The sequence below is a fragment of the Piliocolobus tephrosceles genome, chromosome 12 (genome assembly GCF_002776525.5).
Source record: "Piliocolobus tephrosceles isolate RC106 chromosome 12, ASM277652v3, whole genome shotgun sequence".
Taxonomy (NCBI): Eukaryota; Metazoa; Chordata; class Mammalia; order Primates; family Cercopithecidae; genus Piliocolobus; species Piliocolobus tephrosceles.
The window spans coordinates 102,971,142-102,983,413 of NC_045445.1; the positions used below are offsets into that span (position 1 = coordinate 102,971,142).

At 39.4% G+C, this 12,272-nt stretch overlaps 1 protein-coding gene across 1 annotated transcript in view; it reads left to right on the forward strand.

Moving 5' to 3' along the window:
- Positions 1-6,640: 6,640 nt before the first annotated feature.
- The window catches only part of DIPK2B (divergent protein kinase domain 2B), a 57,803-nt gene continuing 52,171 nt past the window's right edge, over positions 6,641-12,272 (forward strand). Inside the window, exon 1 of the mRNA XM_023202820.1 lies at positions 6,641-6,900. Coding sequence (XP_023058588.1) covers positions 6,668-6,900 — 233 coding nt within the window. The 5' untranslated portion in view covers positions 6,641-6,667. The remainder of the gene's footprint in view (positions 6,901-12,272) is intronic.

The window sequence follows — 12,272 nt, forward strand, 5'->3', positions numbered from 1 at the left end:
TTCAAACATAAAGGAGAAATAAAGATTTTCCCAGACAAACAAAAGCTAAAAGATTTCATCAACACCAGGTCTGTCCTACAAGAAATGCTAAAGGGAGCCCTTCAAGCAAAAGAAAAGAACATTAATGAGCAATAAGAAATCATCTGAAGGCATGAAACTCACTGGTAATAATAAGTACATAGAAAAACACAGAATATTATAACACTGTAATTGTGGTGTGTAAACTACTCATATTTTAAGTAGAAAGGCAAAAACATAAACTGATCAAAAATAGTAACTACAACAATTTTTCAAGATGTAGTACAATAAGATATAAATTGAAACAACAAAAAGTTAAAAAGCAAGCAAAGTTGTAGAGTTTTTATTAGTTGTTTTTGTTTGTTTGTTTATGCTATCAGTGTTAAGTTGTCATCGGTTTAAAATAATGGGTTTTAAGACACTATTTGCAACCCTCATGGTAACCCCAAACCAAAAGACATACAACAAATACACAAAAAATAAAGAGCAAGAAATTAAAACGTACTACCAGAGAAAATTACCTTCACTAAAAGGAAGACAGGGAGGAAAAAAAGAAGGAAGAGAAGACCACAAAACAATCAGAAAAAAAGTTAATAAAATGACAGGAGTAAGTCCTTACTTATCAATAACAACATTGAATTGTTGTTATTGAATAACAACATTTTTATGTTGTTGCATTGAATAACAACAGCATAAACTCTCCAATCAAAAGTTATAGAGCAGCTGAATGAATAGAAAAACAAGACCCAACGATCTCTTGCCCACAAGAAACACACTTCACCTAGAAAGACACACATAGACTGAAAACAAAGGGATGGAAACAGATATTCCATGCAAATGGAAAACAAACAAGAGCAAGAGTACCTATACTTATATCAGACAAAATAGATTTCAAGACTAAATCAAAGAGAAAATACAAAGAAGGTCATTATATAATGACAAAGGGGTCAATTTAGCAATTTTAAATATATGTGCACCCAACACGAGAGCACCCAGATATAGAAAGCAAATAATAGCCAAAGCTATCCTGGGCAAAAAGAATAAAACCAGAGGAATCATATCACCTGACTTCAAATTATACTACAGAACTATAGTAACCACAACGCACGGTACCGGCATAAAAACAGACCACATAGAACAATGGAACACCATAGAGAATGCAGAAACAAATTCATACATCTACAGTAAACTCACTTTAGACAAAGGTGCCAAAAACATACATTGGGGAAAGGACAGTCTCTTAAATAAATGGTGCTGTGAAAATTGGATATCCATTTGCAGAAGACTGAAACTAGACCCCTATCTCTCACTGTACGCCAAAATCAAATCAAAATGGATTAAAGACTTAAATCTAAGACTTCAAAACCATGAAACTACTACAAGAAAACATTGGGAAAATCTCCAGGACATTGGACTGGGCAAAGATTTCTTGTATAATACCCCACAAGCACAGGCAACCAAAGCAAAAAATGGGCAAATGAGATCACATCAAGTTAAAAAGCTTTTGCACAGCAAAGGAAACTATTAACTAAGTGAAGAGACAACCCACAGAATGGGAGAAAATATTTGCAAACTATCTGACAAAGAATTAATAACCAGAATATATAAGGAGTTCAAACAACTCTATAGGAAAAAATTCTAATAATATGATACGATTATTTAAATGGACAAAAGATTTGAGCAGACATTTCTCAAAGAAAAAAAAGATGTAGAGATGGAAAACAGGTTTATGAAAAGGTGCTCAACACCACTGATCATCAGAGAAATGTAAATCAAAACTACTGTGAGATATTATCTCACTCCAGTTAAAATGGCTTTTATCCAAAAGTCAGGCAATAACAAATGTTAGAGAAAATGTGGAGAAAAAGCAACCCACATACACTGTTGGTGGGAATGTAAATTAGTACAACCACTGTGAAGAACAGTTTGGAGGTTCCTCAAAAAACTAAAAATTGAGCTACCATGTGGTTCAGCAATTGCACTATATATCCTAACAGGGTATATACTCAAAAGAAAGGAAATCAGTATATCAGAGAGGTATCTGTACTCTCAGGTTTACTGTAGCACTATTCACAATAGCCAAGATTTGGAAGCAACCTAAGTGTCCATCAACAGACAAATGGATAAAGAAAATGTAGTACATGCACACAGTGGAGTACTATTTAGCCATTAAAAATAATGAGATCCTGTCATTTGCATCAACACAGATGGAACTGAAGATCATTATGTAAAGTGAAATAAGCCAGGCATAGAAAGACAAAATTCACTTGTTCTCACTTATTTGTGGGAATCTAAAAATCAAATCAATTGAATTCATGGAGATAGAGAGTAGAAGGATGGTTACCAGAGGATGGGAAGGGCAGTGAGGGTGTCGGGGGAGGGGAAGTGGGGATGGTTAATGGGTACGAGAAATAGTTACAAAGAATGAATAAGATCTAGTATTTGGTAGCACAACAGGGTGACTACAGTCAATAATAATGTAATTGTACATTTTTAAATAATTAAAAAAGTATAATTAGATTGTAACAGAAAGGATACATGCTTGAAGGGATGGATACCCCATTTACCCTTATATGATTATTACACATTATATGCCTGTATCAAAATATCCCATATACCCCATAAATATATACACCTACTATGTGCCCACAAAAATTAAAAATTAAAAAAAACAAGTGAATTGGGTAAATGTAAATGAAATAAAAGTCTATAAACTTCAAAAATAGTTATGTTTTATAAAACATGTCTACTAAAAATTGTTTCAAAAATCTTTTTTTGTAACTTGAAATTTTTTTTTTTTTTTTTTTTTTTTTTGAGACAGAATCTTGCCCTGTCTCCCAGGCTGGAGTACAGTTGCACAACCTCAGTTCACTGCAACCTCTGCCACCTCCGGGGTTCAAGCAATTCTCCTGTCTCAGCCTCCTGAGTAGATGGGACGACAGGTGCACGCCACCACGCCTGGCTAATTTTTGTATTTTTAGTAGAGACGGGGTTTCACCATTTTGGGCTGGTCTCAAACTCCTGACTTCAAGTGATCCACCTGCCTCAGCTTCCCAAAGTGCTGAGATTACAGGCATGAGCCACCACCCCTGGCCGGTAACTTGAAATCTTAAAGTTATGTTATGTTCAATTAAGTAATAAATATTCATTAAATATTGAAGCCATTTCTGAGTAAGTTAAAACATTAAAACATTAATTGCTGAACATAAGATTAAAGTATGTATACTTTGGCATCTTGTTTTTATACACTATAGAGAAGCTAAATATATTTGAATCTGCTAATAAACATGAAATATTATATATGACATGGTGTTTATTTACAAAACGCTGATACGAAACTGTTTATAATGCTTACTAGTTTTCACTAGAAATTAAGGTTACTAAGAATTTAAAATTCTAATTAATATATGTAATTAAAACTTCTAGAAATAATAAGGGCAACAACTGTGTATGTGAAGGAAGTAAGGCGTGTTTTATCAAGGAAGTTGTAAGTATAAGTGTATTTGCATTAAAGGGAAAAAAGAATAATTTTTGTCCTAAATTAGAGTGATTAATTGTTTCACAATGGGAGAGAGGAAGAGGATAGGACAAGCTAAATTGATATAAGAAAGGTATAGACAGTTTAAAATTTGAAAAAGGAATTTCATGTGTTGTCAAGCTCACTAAAATTGAATGAATTTATTAGACAGGTTTTTAAAAATTAGCTTTAATATCAAAAGTACATTGATACAAAGCTAGACACTGGCTTTTTTTTCTGTTGAAAGAACAAAGTTTTCCTGGTGAAAGGTTTTTCTTATCTTTTAAGTGATCTACCTTACAAGGATTTGTGTTTTATCAAGATAATTTCTTGTGCTTCGTGTTGTCTTTTACTAGGTCTTTGTTATATATGTATATATATAAATGAGTCTTCTCAATACTAAAAGAGCTAAGTTTTTTTTTACAGCTATATAACCTTTCTGTATTTGCCTCTCATTGTTTCATAATGACCTACAATCCTATTTAATCAAATGTTTTAGACCTTTTGATATTTTTTACAAACTTCCCAAAATAAACTTCTAAATTAAGTTCTTTTTGACCTAGAACTAACTTTGGGACATGCCAGAGGACCCCTGTAATGTCTGAAAAGATCTGTGCGTAATTTTTGATAGTAGACTGTAGCCATATTTGTTGTTTTTGAGTGTTAGTGCCTATTTGTAGACTGGACTGAATTTTGAATTCATCTTTATTCCTCCAATCCAATTTTTTCCCATTTTTCAGACTTGAAATCACTCAGAACAAGACGTGCTCTGCTCCTGAAACCCTGCCAGAGAGTTATAGACAACTTGGTGTGACTTCTGAGGACAACCTTTATGCCTGATATGTGGACCACTCAGGGAGATCATTGAAATCCTCAGTGCCATAACCAGAGACATTCAAACTGCAAACCAGAAAAATATGTTTCAAGCTCAAATCTAGAAATCTTGTTAACTAAATTTCCTCTGGACTCAGACTGAATTTACAGTTTGCTCTAGTCATTGACCTGTGGTTTTCTTTTGTTTCTCTAGAAATGTTAGTTGGGTTGGTTTGTGAGGACCTTGGCTAAGGAACACACTGCAGTGTCTCAGTATTATCCTCCTGGTAGTCATCATAATCTCCCTGGTGAACTATATTCACTTGAGGGTCTTAAATGTGTGTTCACAGTCATCAACGGTATGCCAGATGGTCTCACTGTAATAAGAGCGACAAAAATGAGCTGAACAACAAAAGGAATCTCTCCTCAATGAGCTTGATGTTGTGACTTATGAGTTTCACACCGAGACAAGGACAACTTAGCCATGATGGTCACAGAGAGTGTAGCTTACGCCCAAGTTTTAGTCAAGAGGCTGATCAGAAAGGATGAATTATTTTTTAAAATTCTAATTGGGAGGCCATTAGACTGAGGTGGCTCTGGCACTTTAAATTCCCGTGTGAACAAACCAAAGCCCAATGTAAATAGTAAATGTAAACTAGAAAATATACCAATCAAAAAAATCATCAATTAATCTCTAACTAGGGACTTTCCACTCTAACCAACAAAAATTGTTTTCTTTGTCCTACTTCTGCAAACACGATGAAAGTTTCCTTTCTTGCCCCTCCCAGCAGAATGTTTGCAGTCTGATACTGCCCTGATTCATGAATCGCTGAATATTCAAATAAACCCTTTAAAATTTAAATGTGCTTAAGTTTTTCTTTTATCACACCTGACACCAAAAGCATGATTCAAAAAGAAAAAATTAACAAATTGGACTTCAAAATCAAAACTTTCACTCTGCAAAAGACTCTGTTAAAAGAATAAAAGACAAGTTAGCCCCGAGGAGAAAATACTTGCAAGCCACATATCCAACAGGGGACTCGGATCTAGAATATATAAACAAGTGTCAAAACTCACCAATAAACAGCAAACATGACCAGACATTTTACTGAGGAGGCTATATAGATGCTAATAAGCACGTGCTTTATCTTCAGAAAACTGCCTTTACCTGCTCTTCCCACCAATGTTCAGCAAAACTTGTCAAGTGTCTGCAGGCAATCCCCACTCCTTCTTACCTCCCTTTTCCTCACCCCCAGCCCCATCTTCTTATGCACTTTCTCATATTTTCAAACTGTGCCCTGCTCCCCACCTCCACCCTCTCACAGAATGTGAGGCAACCTGACTTCCCTGATTTGGTTCTCAGAGGTTCTCTCTATTCCCAAATTAGCACTGCCATCTACTCCATGCTGTGGAGCTTATCTTGGTATCCGGAGGAAGGCAATCCTGGGGCAGTTAAATCCTACCAAATCCGGCCAAGCCACCGAGAAGTGAAGCAAGTTGGTAAAGAAAGAGAAGCTTTCAGGTCTGTGGGAGAGGGATAAACACAGCTGGATGCAGTCAGAGGGCTCTTTCTGATGCTCCCCTCATCATGCCACAGAGGCCACCGGTTTCTTTCCGGTCTCTTGTTCTCAGACCAGCAAGAGAAGATGGACTAACCTGAGGTTTTCTCTTCCCTAAGCAGCAAAAAGCCTTTGCCTTTCAAATCAGTGCTAAATGTGCCAGTTAATGGCAAGCAAACTAACCTCTAGTTACTTCACAGGCAAATATGGTAAAAGTGAGGGAAGTAGGGCTGATTAAGGGGCAGGACAAATGACCTAGCACAGAGGGGTCAAAAATTGAGGTGCACGTGTAATCCATAGGGACAGATAAACCCGGGATTAAAACAGTGGAGGGTGGAGGCTCGCAGGATCCTTTGAAACTCCCAGGTGGAACGCAGGTTGGACACACATCCTGCATGAACCTTTCCTGCCCAGCCGGGATATCCTGTATTTGTCAAAAGGACCACACAGGGAAGCCCTGACAATTGTCCTTCCCGAAATCTGCCAGTGAGCCCCTCCCCAGCCTGAAGCAGCCACCCCCGGCAGAGGAAGAGTAACTCTGGAAACAGCGTTATCAGCATCCTCCACTGACTTCCTCACCTCCTCCCCAGCCTCATTAGCCCCAAGCACCTCAGCATCCTCAAAGAGAAACCTGCGAGGCTGGGATGGGGTCAGCACCCAGAAGCCAGCCCCCTCTGACAGCTTCCTCTTTGGCCAAGCCCTGCCTCTGTACAGCCCCGAGTGGGCAGCCAGCGGCTGCAGCTGGAGTCCAGAGCCCAAGATGGAGCCCCAGCTGGGGCCTGAGGCTGCCGCCCTCCGCCCCGGCTGGCTGGCCCTGCTGCTGTGGGTCTCAGCCCTGAGCTGTTCTTCCTCCTTGCCAGCTTCTTCCCCTTCTTCTCTGGTGTCCCAAGTCAGAACCAGCTACAATTTTGGAAGGACTTTCCTCGGTCTTGATAAATGCAATGCCTGCATCGGGACATCTATTTGCAAGAAGTTCTTTAAAGAAGAAATAAGGTCAGAATATCAATCAAATAACTCTGAATCACAAAATTCTGTTCCCTTCTTGTGAAGATGTCCAGGAATTTGTTGAAAAGGAATCAGAATGTAATATGGGTGGGAGCTGAAACAAATCCATTTAATCAGAGTGGTAATGGTCTGAGGTTGGGGTGGGTAGGAGGGCAAGATGTGAAGCCAAATTCCAGCCCTAAATGCTAAATCCAACATTTCCTTTTGGAGTGAAAGCTTGAAGTTCTCTTTCCTATGAATGGAGTAGCCTGGGACTGTTGAGTTTATCAAGTTCATTTCTCACAGTGGGCGGGAAATAAAATGTACAGAAAGCCTACAATGTGACACCTATTTTAAACCATTGTGAGAGATAATGATGTGCACCCATTATTGAGGTGGTAAACTGAGACATAGCCAGATAAAGTGACTTCAGTGGGGAGAAATGGGTAACTCTGTGAGATGATGGGACCCATTTCACCATATATATGTATCTTATAACATCGTGTTGTATACTTTAAATATACACAATAAAATGTATTTTTTAAAAAAGATCAAGTAACTTGCACAAGGTCACCTAAGTGGCAGATGTGGAATTCAAACCAGGACAGTTTGCTCCAAAGTTTCTGAACGAAACTGTTGTGAGAGATTGCCTTGATCAGAGGAAAACTGGAGTTTAGTAAATTGCAATGCACATGGCTCTCAGCAAAGAATGGCATCACACTTGGAATTTACGCCTATCAACACACAGTCGATGAGCCTTTACCATGGCCAAACTCTAGCAGGTACTGTGGTGACAGCAACTATAACTCCGGTCATTGCCTTCTAGGTGGTCAGGATGAGGGGTCATGTTATAAATAATAATAATAAAGCTTGGTCTGATGCAGGGCAGTGTAAAGGACCTACAGGAGCTCCATTAATTCCAAATGGGAACTGGGGAAGGGCTTCCCCAGGAGAAGGCAGGAGAAGGTATTCTAAGCAAGGCCTTTTAAAGGATGAGCTGAAATGTAACGGGAGGTGAAGGTGGAAGTAACATCTTAAGTAAAGGTGTGGGAAGAGGTGAGAGGTGCTTAGCTAGAGCATGGGGTGTGTGTGGAGGCATGACAGAGGAGGAGGTTGAAGGGGTATGTGGGGCAGGGGGTCTTTAATTGTCATGCCAAGGAATTGGGGCCTTAATCCTGTGGACCAATGGTTTCCAGTCTTTTTAGCACCAAAGACCCTTTGTCATATATATGCCCTTTCTCCTCCATCTTCCTCAAAGGACCTAACTTATGTTTGTAAGATTTGGTGACCAAACAAAAGGCATTAATTAACAATTATTTTACTTGCAATCTGTATTAATCAAAGACATCTTTGCTTACTCAACCAAATTACTAAATAGAAATAATAGATAGAAAATACCAATCAGAAATGTTAAACTGCTTTTGTGAGGTATTTTATGGAGTTGGTGTGGACTTTTCCTATTACGCCTTTTTAAAGGCATATTAAGCCTTTTTAAAGGCCTATTAAGCTGTTTTAAAGGCATTTTTGAAAGACCATCCATTAAGGAATCTCTATTGCAGGCCATGGTGAGAGTGTTAGGCTGGGGAGCGGCAACGTGAGACGTGTGATTTAGGAAGAGCTCGTGCAAAGTGGACAGGACGGACTGGTGGTGCTGGCAGGGGCTGTGAGACCAGTTCCCAGAGTCCAGGACACAAGTCATTGGGAACAAAGTAGAACAGGAAGGATACAAGTCGATTCAGCTGTAGAGTCATTCCGTTGACCAACAGCATGCGAGAGGAAATAAATATGCAGATGTTGAATGTGAATTCAAGGTTCTCCACCTAGGAAATGAGATAAAGAGGACCAAGAACACAGGTGAAGGGGTGCTGATTCCTTGGAGAGAGGCAATGAGGAGACAGGCATATTTTTAAAAAGGAGGGAGAGAAATTTAAGGATTCAACTGAGGAAGAGCTCTAGGGTTGACTGCATGTTCACCAAAGGGCAATAAACGGAGGTTTTCTTACTAGCATTTGGCAGATGCTAGCCAAAATCAGAAAGCATTTCCCTAAATAGGTTTGTGTTCCGTTAGAGTCCAGGATATTACTTCATCTCCCTTAGAATTCATTTTCCATGTGCCCGTGAAAGGGAAGTGTGCAGATACAAGCAGTAAAACACCAGGCAGGGCAGATTGCGGTTTATAGCTCTGCACGTTGAGAATGGTCATCCTCGGCACAAAGAGGCAGAGAGAGGCAGTCAGTGGGTCTGCGGAGGTGGTCCTGTTTGGAGTCCTTTTCTCTACAATATAAATACCCTTTTTCTTATTATGCAAGTCGTGCCTGTTTATTTTAGTATTTTCAGGAAAGATTGATTAAAGAAAGCACAAAATGAAATCACATATAATTCTTCCACCAAGACATCACCCCTTAGTCAACATTTTGTTGCATATCCTTGCCACCCTTTTCTGAAGTGTGAATTAAGAAATGTTTTGACAAAAATGTGAACATGCTATGTATACTTTTCGGGAAGTATTATTTAACAATATATCAGGAACATCTTTCCACATTATTAAATGATCTTCTGCACACTTTGATTTTTAACAGCTTCTTGGTATTCAATCGCATCAATCAACCATAATTTATTTAACTATTTAAGCATAACTTATTTAATTATTTAACTATAATTTATTAAAACCACCTTTGTGAAACTAGAGTTTTTTATTTCATTTTTTGGTATTATGAACAGTTCTATGTTAAACATCCCTGTAGCTATATTTTGTGTGCATGAGTGATGAATTCCTTATGACAAACTCCTAAAAGTGAAATTTCTGGATCAAAAAGACAAAATTGAAGGAGATATATATATCTAAATGGAGACTTCTACTTGTAAAGCTCACCTCTTGCACACTTACAAATATTTAATTTTTTTTTAGTTTGAATTTCTTCTGAGTTGAACCTTTTTTCAGATTTATTGACCATTTGTATTTCTTCTTTGCTAAGTTGTCTACAGGTTCACATCCTTTGCCTCTCTTTCTAAGGGTGTATTTGTTTATTGTGTTCTTGTTGCTCTCCAAACACTTTCCTACTTCAAAAAAGTGATTACCAGCCGGGCGCGGTGGCTCACACCTGTAATCCCAGCACTTTGGGAGTCCGAGGCAGGCAAATCACGAGATCAGGAGATCAAGACCATCCTGGCCAACATGGTGAAACCCCGTCTCTACTAAAAATACAAAAATTAGCCAGGCGTGGCGGCGTACACCTGTAGTCCCAGCTACTCAGGGAGGCTGAGGCAGGAGAATTGCTTGAACCCAGGAGCAGGAGGATGCAGTGAGCCAAGATCACGCCACTGCACTCCAGCTTGGGTGACAGACCAAGACTCTGTCTCAAAAAAAAAAAAAGTGATCACCATGACACCTTAGGAAAAAGCCCATCCAAAACTCTCAGCTGTTTGGTTGAAATGCTATAGCCAGGTCCTAGTCCTCACTAAGGATTGGACAATGCTTGCATCTGTTCAGCAACAAATCATAGATGGGTTTCCCAGGCTGGCTGGATATGCTGAATACACATGATAAGCAGATGAACATCATCTCTCCTTTTTTCCTTTATCTTTCCTTTGGCAAGTATGCTAAGGATGAATCACATACTTCCCATACTCAACCACTGACCTTTAAAATTATGAATGTTTTCAGTATCAATTTTCCCATGCATTCCATGTTGACTTTTAAATCCTGAATGAAAAAGTTAAGGGAAGCTAGGAAAATGAGTAAGTCTGATTGCTGTCCTCTTCCTACTGACAATATACCTATATACGAAACCCTGAGAAGTCACACCAATTGCTAAGATTCTCCCATGATCTGGTTGGTCAGTATTGTGCATGTGGGGTGTGGGGTGGGGAGTAAATAGTGGCAGTGCCTCTAATGACAATAATTCCTAGTAGTTCCTAGGATCTTATCAGGGCTAATGCTTTAATCCCACCTTCCTTACTATGCACACTTGGTCTGATATACCACCTCCACTATCAAAGTCTAAAAAAAAATGTTTAAACACTTCCAACAGAGCAGTGGAGGGCTCACAGTAAAATAACTAAATCATCAGGCCTGATTTTGCCTTCCCTTCTCCCTTGTCTCTCGTCTGTCTCCTTGCCCTCAGAAGTTGATAATAATTATTGTCTTAACTCACTCCTTCACATCAACTCAGGGGCCTTGGGAAATACAGGGCTCAAGAGCTTATGGCAAAAGCATCCATCTGCACGTTCAGTCAGCCTTATGTGAATCCATGCACCCATTCATCCACCATCCATATACCCATTCATCCAGGTGGCCCTCCATGCATTCTTCCACCCAACCGTCACACTGTGCATCCCACCATCCGGCCCTCCATATGTCTCTCTACCCACTTATCTATCTATGCATCTAAATACCTATCCATCCATCCACCTGTAGAGTATTGAGCACTAACTTGGTACTCCACTGAACACTGAGTTGCAAAGTTAAAAGAGGTCAAATCTTTGCTCTGAAGGAGTTTACTTTCTATTAGGAAGACAAAGAAGTAAATCAATGGTTAAAACAGAGTATAGGAAATATTTTTAAAGGTCTTACACGGGGTATCATGGGAGTGTGTGGGAAGGTCCCAACTTGGGGATGAGGGAGAGTTCCAAAGAGGTGGTATCCATCTGGATTTTAAAGGGCTACATTGGGATTTTCCAGACAAGAAAGAGGAAGAAACTGTCTCAGACAAAGGTGTCAGCATATGACAGGTGACTGGAACCTCAGAGGCCTGAAAGAATGTGGCTTATCCAAGGATAGTCAGTGGTTTGGTGAGACCAAAGCAAACTTGTAAGAAGAGCAGCAGGCAATGCAGCAGGCAGAGCATTGTGAACTAAGCTCTAAGCACTAAGGAGCATGAACTGTAGCCCAAAAGCTTTGGAAAGACACTAAATGGGTTAAGGGTTCAGTGCGGAGCTATAGGATGAGAAGAGGGAAGGGAGGAAAAACGACTTGGAAAGGCGTATCTACAGACTTCATGTTAGACCAGATTCAAGCATGAGACGAATGCACGGGAAGAGGGCATTTTATTCTAATTCCAAAACTGTCGCTCTCCCCCACTCCCCCACCCCATGTTGAGGGACGTGGGGGGATTGGACCACATGGCCTTGATGCTTTTTTCCAGCTCTGAGAAACTATAATTCTGCTTGTCCCTCTTTCAACACAATCAGGAACTTGGCCAGCCTCACTTCAATCAGGCCCGTGATCTCAATTTAGAAGGAAGATGAGAATGCTGTCTCTGGTTTGTGGTTGTCCAAATTCCAGGATAGTAACATTTTAGTGAATAAAAAGCACTGACATTTTCTCACTGACATTCTTCTATTCAATAAAGTAGGTAGTCAACACTGTAAGAATACACATT